Source organism: Protobothrops mucrosquamatus, unplaced genomic scaffold (genome assembly GCF_001527695.2).
Source record: "Protobothrops mucrosquamatus isolate PMUCROS unplaced genomic scaffold, P.Mucros_1.0 scaffold1401, whole genome shotgun sequence".
NCBI classification, from domain to species: Eukaryota; Metazoa; Chordata; class Lepidosauria; order Squamata; family Viperidae; genus Protobothrops; species Protobothrops mucrosquamatus.
The window spans coordinates 202,098-217,853 of NW_015387586.1; the positions used below are offsets into that span (position 1 = coordinate 202,098).

At 33.8% G+C, this 15,756-nt stretch overlaps 1 protein-coding gene across 1 annotated transcript in view; it reads left to right on the forward strand.

Moving 5' to 3' along the window:
* LOC107292677 (lipoxygenase homology domain-containing protein 1) overlaps positions 1–12,114 on the forward strand; it is a gene marked incomplete in the record, with an annotated part of 170,360 nt that extends 158,246 nt beyond the window's left edge. The window contains 7 exon segments of the mRNA XM_029285202.1: positions 2,946–3,103; positions 3,513–3,588; positions 4,202–4,280; positions 5,632–5,875; positions 8,410–8,488; positions 10,603–10,678; positions 11,293–12,114. Coding sequence (XP_029141035.1) covers positions 2,946–3,103; positions 3,513–3,588; positions 4,202–4,280; positions 5,632–5,875; positions 8,410–8,488; positions 10,603–10,678; positions 11,293–11,347 — 767 coding nt within the window.
* Between the last annotated feature and the right edge of the window lie 3,642 nt (positions 12,115–15,756).

Sequence of the window (15,756 nt, forward strand, 5' to 3'; positions counted from 1 at the left end):
TACTGAGCTACCTTTTCTACATCCATTCAGACTTGAAATACACAAATACAGATGATATAAAACTATAAAGAGTAGCCAATATTAATAAAACAATCAGAATAAAAAGGTTCTGAGCAGGCTGAATTACTGCATCAAAATAAATATAATAAAATTCAGCATGATTAATTCTAAAATGTACATTTATATCAAAGAAACCTATACTTATGGGTTTCATTCCATGAATTATGGAATGTCATAAGTATATCATAGGTATAAAATGGAAGTATATGTGGTATCTATGATCCAAGTAACTTAGACCAATCTCTTACTGTGTCATCCCAGGTAACAACTATTGGGATGTAGGATTGCTTCTGTCAATTGAGACAGCTCTGTAGGTCTGCCTTTTTCTGGCACATGAGTCTTCCCTATGGCCTCACATGTTCAGGTTACCTTCAGGTTGAACTCTAGCTTCACTTTATGTTGGGCCTTCTTTGAAGCAAATACAGCTACAGGCAATCCTCAACTTATAACCATAACTGGGGCCAGAATTTCCATTGCTCAGCAAGATGGTTGTTAAGTCAACCACACCCGATTTTATGATCTTTTAGCCATAGTTGTTAAGCAAATTTCTATAGTTGTTAAGTGAATCATGAAGCCATTATTTATTTATTTACACTGCACATTTCTGAAGAGCCCATCCCTCTCAAACAGGGACTCTGGGCGATGTACAATAAAACATCAAAATATAAAAATATAAGTGATAACGTTAACATTTTAAAATTAGAATATTTAAAAATTCTTTAAAAAATATAGGACACAGGAATGAATAAACCCTGTTAAAAGTTAATTAACAAAGGCAAAGGGAGATCTCTCATGGCACCAACCAATCCCATGACTGTGTGAGAATCCATTAAGCGAATCCAACTTCCTCCATTGATTTGGTTTGTCAGAAGCTGCTGGGAATGTCACATAATGGCAATCACACAACCTTGGGATGCTGCAACTGTCATAAATAAATGCTGGTTGCCAAGCATCTGAATTTTGAACATGTGACTGTGGTGATGCTGCGATGATTGTAAGTGCTGTGTATTGGTTGTAAGTCACTTTTTTCAGTGACCTTGTAACTTCAAATAGTCACTAAACAAATAGTTGTAAGCCGAGGACTCCCTTTACTATAGGTAGCACATTTGCTCCAAAGGTTTCCAATGTTCTCTCATCTCTATGCTTCAGGAGCTTCATTAGCGGTCTGTGGCCTCAAGGGTGCCTTTCATGATTTTACTAATGATATATAAAGCCCTTTATGGTTGAAGTCTGCTTACCTTGCAGAACATTTCAAACTGTTTCCTTCTCCAAATAGACATAGTCACAAGGAGGAAATGTTCTGGTCATTCTATGCTATTGGCTAGAGTGTGCAGAAACTAAGGTCTTCTTGGTGGGTGGATTTAGATTACAGGTAGTCCTTGACTTATAACAGTTCATTTAGTGACTGTTCAAAGTTACAATGGCACTGAAAAAAGTGACTTATGACTTACGACCATTGCAGCATCCCCATAGTCACATGATCAAAATTCAGATGCTTGGCAACTGGTTCATATTTATGACCATTGCTCTGTGCCAAGGTCATGTGATCACCTTCTGCGATCGTCTGACAAGCAAAGTCAATGGGGAAGTCAGAGTCACTTAGCAATTGTGTTATTGATTTAACAATTGCAATGATTCACTTAATAGCAGGGGCAAGAAAAGTCGTAAAATGGGGCAAACTCATTTAACAAATGTTTGACTTAGAAACATAAATTTGGGGCTCAATTGTGGTCGTTAGTCAAGGGCTACCTTTATAGGAATCCTATCCTGCTCACATTGGCCAATCTCTGCAAGCTAGTCCTTTTAAACACCTTTGTAATATTTTGGTTTAATTTTGAAAAGCATTTAAAAGAACATTAAGTTCTTTTTTTAAAGTCACAATTATATCTATTTATTTTATTAGTCTGTTTCAGTCATGAAGCTCCTAAATGTATAACTAGGTGATATATAATATCTAAAAAATCTTTTTAACTGATTAGCAGAATAATGTGGTTGCTACAATAAATGTATCTTCAAGTTACATTATCAGAAATGTAATAAAATCAGATTCTGAGGAGTAATTGGTTAACTGCACAGAGCATTGAGCCCAGTTTTGATTGTCATATTTTAAGAAAGGTTTTGACAAAGAGGGCTTATCCAAAGAGGAGTGACCAGATTAGATTTCTAGAAAAAAACATCTTTAAAAAAATAGATTTCTAGAAGTATGGTAAAAGTATCCAGTTTTACTATGGTAAAAAGGAATATTTCAAGCAATCTTTGAAACTCACTTCACCTTCAACAACAGGATGTCACATAGAAAATGGAATGTGCTTTCTCTGAGCCCTGACTATATTTGGCCCCTCAAGACTTGAATCCTGATGCCAATCAATCAAAGCATTGATTCTGTTACTGTGTTATCTGTATCATTCATTTGACATACTTACTCCCCAAACCTATCCTAACATTATTTTTTACTTAATATTTCGATTCCTCCAGATTTTACAATGATCATTTTGCATAATTGCAATTTTCATGTACTGGATAAAGTGTGCTTCAGATTTGGAATACAAAATCCTTTGATTGTGGGAATGGTTCAATATTTGGCTTTGTGGATGACAAAATGAAAGATCTGGATGGATTACCGGATCAAATAGACTCAAGTATCTGCTTTAACAATGCTTTCATCAGTGCTAAAAAGAGAGAAAGGAGCGAAAGCACTTTGGGAATATAAAAATATTCAGTATGTGTTTTTAGTTATATCACTCGCTTAACTAATGATGAATTAATGCAGAGAAAATATTGCATCATGTAAATACTAGCATATAGCAGGAAAGATTATTAAAGTAATGAATTATGGAATGATGATGGCACCTGTTATATCAGATTTAACATTTTTTATTTTACAGTGATTACCTATGATATAAAAATATTCTGCAGTGATAATGTGAGCAAAATAAACATGGTGCCTATCTCTCTGTCTGTATATGGAACCAATGGAGTCACTGAAGACCGAAGACTTTTGTTGTCACCATCATCTACAATTGAGAAAGGAGAAGTTGGGATGGTAATTCAGTTTTTTACTGTTATCTGAAAATACAGAATAAAAACATATTTCAGTTCCAAATGTGTGTATGTGCATTATATTTATAGGTTAGGTTAGGCTTTAAATCAGCGTTGATGCCTAGTGACTGCCTGGAGTAGTCCCTACAGTTTTCTTGGCAAGATTTTTCTGCAGTGGTTTACTATTGTTGGCTTCAAGTTTAAGGCAGGACTAGAATTGATGGTCTTCTAGTATCTAACTTGACACCTTAGCCATTACACCAAACTGGTTCTAGATAGATAAATGGATGGATGGATGGATGGACGGACAGACGGACAGACAGACAGACAGATATGGATGGAAGGTAGATAGGTAGAGACAAAGATTTTATATGTAATTTCTGCCTTATTGAAATATCTTCTGATATGTTTAGTTATTTACAGGTCAAACAGATGCTGTGGATTTGGGAAAATTGCACAAAATTGTCCTTCTCATTGAAAATACATCATGTAAGTTTTTTTCACTGCAAAAATATTGATGAGAACCTTGCAGTTTAACACTGATGCTGCATATGTATAATAAGTAGTATATAATATAATAGTACACTATATAACCTAATATAACTTCTTTGAGGTTTCATTAAATAGTTTAAAAATAGGAAACAGCATTATGCTGAGTAAGATCTTTGTTCCATCTAGAACAATATAATTCATGGTGATGGACAGCAATTTTTAACAGTTTCAAGCAGTTCTCCCAGCTTAATTTAGAAATGCCAGGAACTGAGTCTCAGACATTCTGTAAATGTAGACTCCATGTTCTGGCACTGAACTTGGAGGAAACGTATCTTTTAAATGACATTTATTTGAAAATAAGTCCTATAGACCTTTCCTTCTATTTGCAATAAGTATGGGAGTTGCAGTTGCATTATGCAGTTGCGTAATGATAGTTGGAGACGCTGTGGATGTATTAAATAGAAAAGCTCTCTAGTTTGTGATTTAAGTGCAACTACTTAAGGTTTAAGAAGGTATAGACTTGTAATGCTATTATTTACTGATCCTTAATATAATTTGATAGTAGTGTTGGCATGACAAAATGTTTTAATTATCTATTGCTCTAATGCAGCTTGCAAACTGGCAATTAAAGCTTTGCACTTAAAGGAAAATTTAAAGCAAGAGCCTGTGTACATATTTGAAGTGAACGAGTGAGTATGAGAAATATGAATCACCAGGGGCAAATTTGGGGGATTAAGAAAGGAAAGCTGATCAATACTTTACTTTGTTATTATGGTGTACTTACTACCAAGGAGGAAGGAGGTAATATCTTGGATTTTTTAAAACTCATATGCCAAAAATAATCTCATAGGCTTTCAATACCATAGACCTTGAAAGGAAAAGGAGATGAAACCTTTGGTTCTCCTTGTCAGGTAGCAAACTACCTGGCTAAAGTTAATGCTCTAATTTGCATTGCTATGTTTCTTTTTTTAAAACAAAACAAAACAAAACAAAGCTCACTGCAGACTGCAAACATACCAATTTGTTAGAGGAAAAGTGTGCAGTCCAAAAGGGCAGGGGTGTTGCTTGCCCCAAAAGATATAGTGCGGTGGTAATTAAGTAGAAAAGGCATTTGTTCACAACTGCCCTTGTAAGATTCAGAACCAAGACTTGTAAATGGGGCCTAGCGAACTCCCTGAAGCCTCAGTTTACATCAAAACAACCTATAATCTGAAAGGGATACGGGAAGAACAGCAGAGGAAAAGGGTAAATCCAACTGAAGGGAAAAAATAGTTTTTTATAGGAGGCACATATAAAAATCACACAGAGTAATTTGAATCTTATAAAAAGTTGCCATGCAGGATAAGCTTACCCGCCAGGGAGATTTTTGAAAAGTTTCACCAGCATGAATAAAACAAACTATCCTTTTTCCAGCTGCTATCTAACCCCTCCCTTCTGCTGCCCACTGTTGGCTGTTAGAGAATTGGTTCCATCCTTAACAGCTGTGGCAATGATAGTTTGCAGCCAGGAGACCCTGTCAAAACTCACACCTGTGACAGTTGGAAAATCGTGAACTTCATGTTACCACTCAGAAAGTACATTCAGAGACATCATATTAACATTAATTATACTCTTCTTTATGTTATGGGCATTTCTTAAATGTGTCCCTTCAAGTCAGTTTTAATTCCTGGTGATTGCCCTGCAGTTTTCTTGGCAGCATTTTCAGAACTTCATCCCAGAGCTGAAAGGGACTAACTGGCCCACAGTCATCGGCTGGTTTTGCATCTAAGTTAGTACTAAAACTCATGATCTCCAAGTTTTTAACTAGTATTTCTCAATGGTAACAACTTGGATTTCATTACCCACAACTCTCCAGTCAGTGTGCTGATTAGAGAATTCTTGGGGTTGAAGTCTGCACATCTTAAAGTTACCAGAGTTAAGAAAGATGCATTACTGGATCTCAAGGAAAGGAGTCTTTTTTAAAAAAAAACATTTGTTTTTTCTTTATTAAATTTCATATCAAATTCTGTATATGGCTTGGTTTTTAAAAATTATTTTTAGAACATTCCATCTGGACACTGATAAATCTGAAATAAGGAGAGAAATCCCCCTCTCTTTGGTTAATAAAGAAGATAATGGACCAGAAAATCTGACAGAACATATTATTAAAGTGTACACTGGTGATAAAAGAGGGGCAGGAACTGATGCCAATGTTCATATCATTTTGTTTGGAGACATGGATACATCTAATTTAATTCAGCTCAAAACCTCTCTTGATCATCGAGATCCCTTTGAAAGAGGAAAGGTAAGTAATATTGCCCATGTGAACATATTTATTTTAAATTGGCAATATATATATATATATATATATATATATATATATGATATTCACATGCACAGAGCGTTGTGCATTATGCTAAACCAATTTACTATCTCATTCATTGATCTTATGACAGATAACATGACAAACTATACATTCCTTTTGCTGATATTCTTCTGGCCAATGCTTCCTTAAAAACTGGTGGCACAACCAGATTTAGAGCTATACAGATAGAGGGATAAGTCTCCTTGGGATGAGCCTTGTCCAGCACAGTGTCTTTAGAAATCTTATTTATTCTTTGTGAGCTTGATGTGAAGATTAAAATAGGGAAGCGGAAGAGATAAAAGAACTGGAGGAGCCCCATTTTAGGAAGCAGTTCGTTCTTCAGTTTCTTCCAATGGATAGCAGAAGGGGAAGTAACTCTTTTCATCTGAGTCTTAGATAACATACAAAATGCTGAATTAAGTGAATAGACTATATTAAACCATTGTTCCCCTATTGTATTTAAAGCTGTTCTCAATGGGAGTTTATCTTGGTGTTGAGCGCTTTGGGTTTTGATATTAAACTGGGCTTAATCATAGTACAACTTGGTGTATTCTGCAAATGTAGTCAATGAGACAAATATGAATATGGCAACTTTTTTGGGGGTGGGATTAATTACCATTGACTGTTAAATGTACACTTATTGTAAACAGGTGTCCTGTCATTCTGCTAGAGAAAAAGATTCCAGAAGCTACTTAACCTTCCTTTACCTCTCTAATACTGAACAAATTCATTTTTGTCTTTAGAGAATTAACTTAACACGAAAGAACCAATTTTGTAGAAGTCAAACTGTTGTTCCCCTTGGGGAAAAAATGCCAGCATTGCCAAAAACACTGGAAATAAAAAAAAATATTTTAAACCAAATTAGTAGGCTATTCAAAAGATTTTATCTTAATTAGAGTAAAATAACTTCTCTTTATGTCTTCAAAGGAAGGTTTATGTATCATTAAAAAGATATATATATAAATGGAAAACACAAGGTGTATTTTTTAAGCTAGCTGGAAGTTCATTATTTTTTAAGCCTATTTTCTAACATTAATAAGAATTGTACCAGCGTAAGTTTTCTTATTCTTTTTGCTGATATTCCACCCACATTTTTGAATAGTCAAAGGTAGGCTCAAGTACATGTCATACAAATAATTGTAATAAATGAAATAAAGAAATTGGGATGTTCTTTTATGTTTTTAAAAAAATGGAAAGAATTGCAGCATAGAATTTCAACCAAGATGATCATTAATCAAGATCTGGTATTTCTCAAACCACCTATAGTATATCATCTATATCAATATCATTTACACACATGCACACATTTTAGGCAAGTTCCATTGCTGATTCAAATAATGATACCCACTCTAGAACAATTTGTTTATTATTTATTTATTAAATTTGCATGCTGCCTATCTTGCAGTTTAAGGTGATTCTGAGTTTGGAAGAACAAAGAGATGGTGGAGACTGTGATACCTGAGGATTTTGCTACATATTAAGCAGAATAATTAAGAAAGTTGAAGATAGATCTGAATTTGAAGGGCAAAATGTGACAGGAGCTATTGAGCATTTACAGTATATGGTGCATTCCTTGGTTTGCTTGTGAACCCAGGAAGATACCTTTGATTTAAGATGTTCCCAAGAAGTGCTATGTACGTATTTGTGAGTGCTTGCACATACTGTGGCCATCTACACACAGTGAAAATAACATTTTCCTTTTCAAATCCAGATCACTGCACAGCTCTAGTTGCTATTTATTCATCTGACTAATGAAGCTGAATATGTCTGTTATTGTGACAAAAAGCAAATCTGTTTGCATTTTTTTTTCAATATCCAACAGAATTAAATTCTTCAACCAACCATTTTTATGTAGGTCCTTAGGTACTAGCAAAATATTCTTGTTTTTCTTTTATTTTTATACATGGTTTACTTTGATGGAAGGCAGAATGCTAGATTATTTTTCCCTTTCAGGTTTTTAATTCAAACCTTTGTTTAGTTGTCTATAGATATTTACTTGGAATTTTGAAATGTGTTTGAAAAAAATACCAGAATGCTCTTATACTATCTTTTTGAGTTAGGTCCAAAAAGCTTCTTTTTAGGCTGGTTTTCCTTCTTGTTAAGAAAAATGTGGTAGAAAGAATTCAGACAGAGACAAAAATTACTGACCTACCTGTAATCTTCAGTGTTGATAAAAGATCATATATCTCCTTGACCCTGGTTTAATTCAGACTAGTCCTTGATCAAGAGAAAAGCCAAGGGGCTGGCAGACTTATAATTTGGAAAATCGCCAGGCTACTTGGCACTTCTGGTTTCAGTTGCTTGTTCTTGGCAGAGGCACATGGAGCTGCATATGCAATGACCGTGGCATGTATTTTGCTGCAAAGGATGCAACTGAACTATATTTAGGGAAGCATTCACACCAAGCAAACATAGCATTTTCTAAAGTTTGACCTATCATAATTGAAAAGCTAATTCTATTTTTCATTTTAAAGTCTGATACATTCAAAATTAAGACAAAGATAATTGGAAGGCTGCAGAAGATTGAAATTGGACACGATGGGAAAGGGTTTGGTGAGTATATTTGCATTACTTGACTAAATTGTGTTTCATATGTGCTAAAACAGCTATACAGATAACTTTCACTTAATGATGCTTTTTTGGGACTGGGTATAAGTAAAAAAAAATATGATGAGAAACCACACCACATATATCAAATAAATCCACTCTATATTTTATCATTTATCGAATAAATCCACTTTGTTTTTTCTGTTTACTTTAGAAAGCTTGATCTTTAATCCCTTCAAATGATGTCCCACAAGCTGATTACTTATCATTTTCTTTTTGTCTTCTCTCAGGAACTCCTTCACTAGTTTAACATGTCTTTTTTGTATATCCAAGATAAAAAAGTTTTCCAAGTCATTCTTCTGATTTATTATTTGTATGTCATCTTTAATTATTAAGACATCATCCAGTTTTGTTGTAAATCCATTGTGGAGTCTTTTTCCATATGAGTCTTATACTCTGGTATTTTTAGATCCATTTGCAGATCAACCTTAGTCTGTTTTGTCTAGTAAAATCTGTTCCTCTTCTGTAGCCTCTATAACATCTATAAAATCTATTCTTATAGGTGTAAACAATCTTAAGACTAATTTCTGGATTAATTGATCCAGAGCCACTTGGTTGAGTGGCTATAAAAATTGAATGAATGAATGAATGAATGAATGAATGGATGGATGAATGAATGTCATTGATTTCTTCCATAGTCAATATTGCTCTGCTGTTTTAATGAGTCTCTTCTCTTTTACTTGTAATCGTTAATTCGCTCTGGTTTCCTCTAGTCAATCTATTCTCCCACTGTAGTGAAAGTCCTTCTAAAAGTTCTTAACCAAAAAATCAGTAACAAGCAATTTCCTAAGGTGGTTAAGAGAGAAAATAGGAGCACTCAGTGTCCAATTGAAGGCATTGAACTGGCTTAGCCAAGATGATTTTCCCTCTGGTTCCCACAGCAATAAAACCCACCAAAGATTGCTATTTTACAAACTCTTTGTGAAAAGCCTCTGTGTGGAGCAAATGTGTGGGTTATCCCAGTCCTCTCCTTGATCCAGAGGGGAGTTCTGAAGAGCCAATTCATTCACCAGCTACTCTTTCTACTGCAGCCGTATGTTGTGGACCCATCTTCAGTCTGCCATTGTTTCTACCAATGAATGATGAGGCTGTATTTATAAATAAAAGATAATATGGGAGAGATTTAGTTTTTACAGAAAATGATAAGTTGGGATGCAAAATTAATTTATTTGATTAAGGTTAAAATATATGTTATTATTTCTGGTAGGTCTTAATGGACTTTTGTTGATTTAGGCTGAATGATGAGATCTTGCAATTTGTTTATTGATAAGAGATGAAATATAGGAATTTTTTTTATTAAAATACTAAAGAAAGGGTTATTACAGAAGCTGATTATACTTGTCTGGAGGGGGGAGGAGTTATTTCTTTATATAACTTCCTTATTTTTTATTTTTCTCTGTACTTTTTATTCTTCTTTTTTATCTTTTATATTATTTATTTATTTGTAAAATTTATTATCTGTCTATCTTACCACAGGGCAACCCTGGGCTTGTCCTTGGTTTGCATTATTATTTTATCTTTGTATTTGAAATCTTTAATAAAAAATACTATTTAACAAAATGTGTCCATTGCATTTAGCAATGGCAGTTCCAACAGTCCCAATTACTGTCATTAAGCAAGGACAGTGCATATTGTTAAGCGAGGACCCCAAATAACCGTGAATTATGACTTCCTGCTGGATGACTTCCTGCCGGCCCTTGTCACTCAGCTGAATTTATCTCACAGGACAATTCTGCTTAATGATACTGTACAGAGTCAATAAGCTTGCCTAGTTCACCTCTCATATTTTGTCATTGGGTGGGTAGCAGGTAAAAAATAATTAACCTCTCGTCATTGTTTAGTTGACTTGGCTGACATTAAGAAATTGAGTCTAGACAGCCTTGTTGACAGAGATTAGTTTGTGGTAGCCACCCCTTGCTCAATTAAGCCAGATGATCCTGTTTCTGAAATGATTTGGGTAATTTTATGTTTGCATGAATAGCAGCTGCAGCCCTTATCCAGGCATTTGGAAGTGGCCTGATTTGGGCCAGTCTGATCTTTATTCTCATTTATTTTTAAAGCAAGTGGCTGGTTTCTTGAAAAGGTAGAAATTACAGATATGTCTACAAATGAACTCTACAGCTTTAGCTGTAACAGGTATGTTTTGCTTTGTTTAAATTTTTATTATTACAGCGTTCAACAGAAATATTAACTAACTAATATGGCTGGTGGCACAGTGGTTAGAATGCAGTATTGCAAGCTAACTCTGCCCGCAGCCTGAAGTCTGATCCTGACCAGCTCAAGGTTGACTCACACTTCCATCCTTCTGAGATCAGTAAAATGAGGACCCAGATTGTTGGGGACAATATGCTGACTCTGTAAACAACACAGAGAGTGCTGTAAAAGCACTATGGGGCAGTATATGAGTCTAGGTGCCACTGCTACTGATAATATTACACACCAGGAAATATTTTTCCTTTTCCAAGGAGAAGGAAAATCACAAATGCAAGAGAAATTGAGAATCATTAGGTCTGAGCTTCAGGCTCAGGGGATTAGTAAGTGGTCAACAGCATATTCATTCAATTGAAATGAAACCCACATAATCCCCATAGATTTTCATGTCTATAGGAACTTCTACAAACTGTGTCTTTTAGATATGTTGGATTACAACTCCCATAGTTCCCAGTTGGCATGATCAATGGAATTAGGATGGGGAATTCTGATCAAATGTACTTTCTCTTTCAATAAAATATGTATATTTTCTTTATCAGATGGCTGGCTGAAGATGAAAATGATGGATGCACAGTAGTACAGCTTTACATATAATTTTCTGAGAACCTGTTTGAATCTGCTTCCCTCTTCACTTCAAGCTGATCCAATTTATTTGTATTTCCTTATTATGAAAGAGCTATAATTATCATGAAGCAATATCAAAACAATTTATCACATTTTAATAATTCCATTGAGAATGACTCTAGGCATTCTAAACACATTTATTCAGTTATACAATAAAAGAAATTCATTGTTCTGTATGTCTTAGTATCATGATACTTTCACAATATTTAAAATTGGCAGGTTTTTTTTAATATAGGAAAAAGAAAAGGCAAGTAATATCAGTCGTGAGCAAGCTCATAATGAAATCTTTTACTGGAAGTTTATTTTTGTATAAATGAAAGTACTTTCTTGGTAACATCATACACGGGTAGCTTATTCTAGTAGGCAAAATGCGTTCAAAATGGTTATGGAGAATTCTGTGGCAAGATGTCATAGATAACTACATGAAATATTTACCTTATAAAGAACACTTTTGAAGCCAAATCGTAGGAAGACTCACTGAACAGAACTGTGTATTCTCATCCTCATTCCAATGGTAACAGTACTTATATTGTGTGCATATTAGAGGGAAGGAGGGAGGGATAAATATTTCTTTCTTATGTCTATAAATAATCTTATTGTTGTGAAAATGGCATATTTTGGGGGAAATGTTAAGTTTATAATGATAGTTAGAAGGAACTTAGAAGCTTTTATACAATCATTTTATCAAGATACACTATCCAAATAACTAAATAATCATAAACCAATCAAAGGAAAAATTATAAAAATAAAAAAATAAAAAGCTTTAAAAATGTATGTTTTATTTTAATGTATCTTCACTTTGAAAATTAAAAACTCTGTCAAAATGCTAATCAATAATGTTCTTGGATATAAGAATAAATGGTTTATAATGGTACTATGTTAAAAAAATAATACAATATTTTCTAATTGAATGAGGAAATAATTTTAATTAAGTTTTACTAAAAAGTCTATTTCTGCTTGCATTGCTAGGATAGATACTGAAATGAATGTAAAATGTTATCCCTAGAGTGCAGAAATTAGTTTAGTCAGTATCTGTATTCATTTTACAGAATCACTTTACACTTTTTTTCTAGTGTCTTTCACTAATAGTTAGTAATATGAACTTACCCTGATGCCATTTCTAGCATATCAAGTGTAAATAATATTGTCTTAATTTGTTTATCTCAATAATACTGAGTAACATCTTTTAGCAGTTTATTTGGTTCTTTTATCCTATTTTGTGCTATTCAAAATGAGGTCCTAGAAATATATAACATATTGTTGAATGATTTTAAAGAAAGCAGTTCAAACAGCATTTGCAAAACACGCAGGGGAAATTCCAACAGGCATTCCATTTTGCTGACCTAAAGTAAAAGATTTCTGGAAATTGAGCAGCTGGGGTCAGTTTCAATAGAAGACAGGTCAGTTTAGATATAAGCTTTATAATTCATTATTTTCTTAATTTCTACTTAAAACCATAACATTTTTAAAAATTAATTTAAAAAATTATCCATGTGGCAGTTTTACCACATATTGAGCTTTCTCTGAGGAACAGGACAATAATCTCAACCTTATCCAAGTGTTTTATGATTATGTGATTATATCAATAAAACTACTGTGAGAGGAATTTCTCACTAAATGGCTTATGATATGAAAACTACAATCTACAACTTAAACTGGTCTCCATAACATGGGTATATTTGCAAACTAGAACAGTTATGTTATCATATAGGTCAAGGGTAGGCAACCTTGGCTCTTTTATGACTCATCGACTTCAACTCCCAGAATTCCTGAACCATCATGGCTGGCTCAGGAATTCTGGGAGTTGAAGTCCACAAGTCATAAAAGAGCCAAAGTTGCCTACCCCTGATATAGGTGATTTAATTCAAAATCATTCTGCATCCTTGGTTATATATTTCTGAACCATGATTCAGATTTTCCAAAATTAGAGTATTCAGACTGAGTTTTAGTTTATTAATTTATCAGTCTAATTAATAAACTTTGGCAACAAGTGCTACAGATTATGTGAGATCCATTATTTTTTTTCTCTGAGTGAACTACATATTGTTTGGACAGCTTTAAATGTGCTATAAATGTGCCTATTTGCTGTGGGATTCATGCAGCAAATGAAAACTCATACCTCATAACAAATAGTATGGATCAGTCATGCTATAACTCATAACAAACAATCTATGGAAAAGTAAATTCAATATTTACTTAAAATGATGAGAGGCTGACTATTGAAGTATCAATATGATCAGTGTTTCTGTCAGCAATGGTCTTCTCTACCTCACTACGCTAACTTGTGATTTTGTTATACTGCATGTAAGAAAGCACTCTAGATCTAAATCATGAATACAAAATGTGACTATCCAGATATTGCTGAATCACAACTTCCAGCATTGTTACTGTAGCTCAGATACATCTGAAGGGGCACACATTTTGAAACTCTGATATTGGTCAATATTGAAAGACAACACGAAAAAGAAAAAAAACACCTGAACCATGAGATGGGCAGCAAATAAGTTTGACAAACAAACAAACAAAATTTAAAAATCAAATATTTATTACAATAGTTTTCATGACTTCTTGTGCAAACTTATAAAAATAGAAGCCATTGTCTCAATTTCATTTTTATTTTTTTTTTTGCAAATGTTGATTATTTTTACAATCTTGACAATCTTGGAGTCATTTTGATGTTAGACATATAACTAAAATCAGCCTTGAATTATGAAATTCTTGTATTTATCTTCCATTCCATCACTTTATAAAATAAAGAGAATTTTCATGAAATAAAATAGTGTATGCATATTTATGAATAAATTACTGTCAACAAGATTAATTCAACAATGTTGGAATGAAAAAAATGTTTTGTTATATTAATGCGTAAAAATTAAGACATGTTATTGAATGACATTTGTGGAGTCTTCATTGTGAAAAATTTAAGGCTAAAATCTGACCTATTCTTGCTTTGATATTCATGAAAGTTCTTTAATACAGCAATTAAACATGAAAAAATTGCCAGTAAATTTCTAAGTAATCAATTGTGTCAAAATATATTTTGGATATCTCAAATATGCGAAAGAAGTGAATCTTATAACAGAAAACTCTAAAGTTTAGCCTTCAACCAGTTTCTATAGAGACAGATTTTTTAAAATGTTTACATCTATCCACAAATAACTCAGACAATGGTATACAGAAATGGTTCTCAGCTAGTTTCTATTCCCTTTACAGACGACAACAGCCTTGACCTGCTGATGTAGTAAAACAATATTCACTAAACATTTAATGTGATTTTATTAGAGAAGAAAAATGAGGAAATAGAATTTATCTCTTTCACAGAGAACAGTGTTCTGTTATTATTTGACAAATGTTTACATACCTTTGGTACTATACTAAATGATCTGAATTATGCATAATTTGTACTTTAGTAGGGAATAATATACCCATAACTTAAGCAGCTTAAGGGTGGAAATGAGAAATGGGATTCTTTGGCATAATTTCATGAATTTGTAGAATGAAACCAACACTGCAAAATTATTATGGAAATTATAGCTCATATAAACTATATTTCATGCAATTCTAAAGGTTTATTAACAAAGTAAAAGAATAAGAAAACATACACACTAGACCAGTGTTTCTCAACCTTGCAATTTTAAGATGGATGGACTTCAACTCCCAGAATTCCTCAGTCAGCCATGCTAGTTGGGGAATTCTGAAAGTTAAAGTCCATCCATCTTAAAATTGTCAAGAAATGCTGCACTAGACAGAAGTACACACACAGACACACACACACACAAACAAACAAACAAACAAGCCAATCATTATTGAGATATCTTAAACAGATAGGAATGATTGCTACATGTGTATGTCTTAAATCAATTCAGCATCTAAATGGGTTTGTTTCAAAAGGATTTTCAGAGGAGTAAAGGTGGGGTGGGAACGAACAAGGAATCTCATAGAAATTCTCCTATTTATATGGTAGGATTCTAGAATCCAAATGTTGTTATAGGGATTGTTCACAAGGGTATTTTGTTATTAGCCTAATGACCACCATTTTGCTTCTGTACACTGTGCTTGCGTTAGGGATGCCATTTTGTGAAGGCAGGAGGATCACATACACAGACCCAGAGACGGGGGAAAGAGCAGGAAAGTAAATGAAGGATGATTCGTTAATATTCTGTGTGCCAACAAGTGTCACCTTGTGATTTTTTTTGTTACCTGTATATAAATAGAAGTGCCTAACTGACCACTGTATGGCACTTCTGAATGCAGCTGCCAGTGTTTCAGACAGTGTTCCACCCAGCAACTTGGCCAAATAAAGTTCTGTTTGACTTGGAAGCCTCCGCTTGAGTCTCCTGATTTGCCCTCTTGGAACCTCAAGTTCTTCTGGTAGCTGC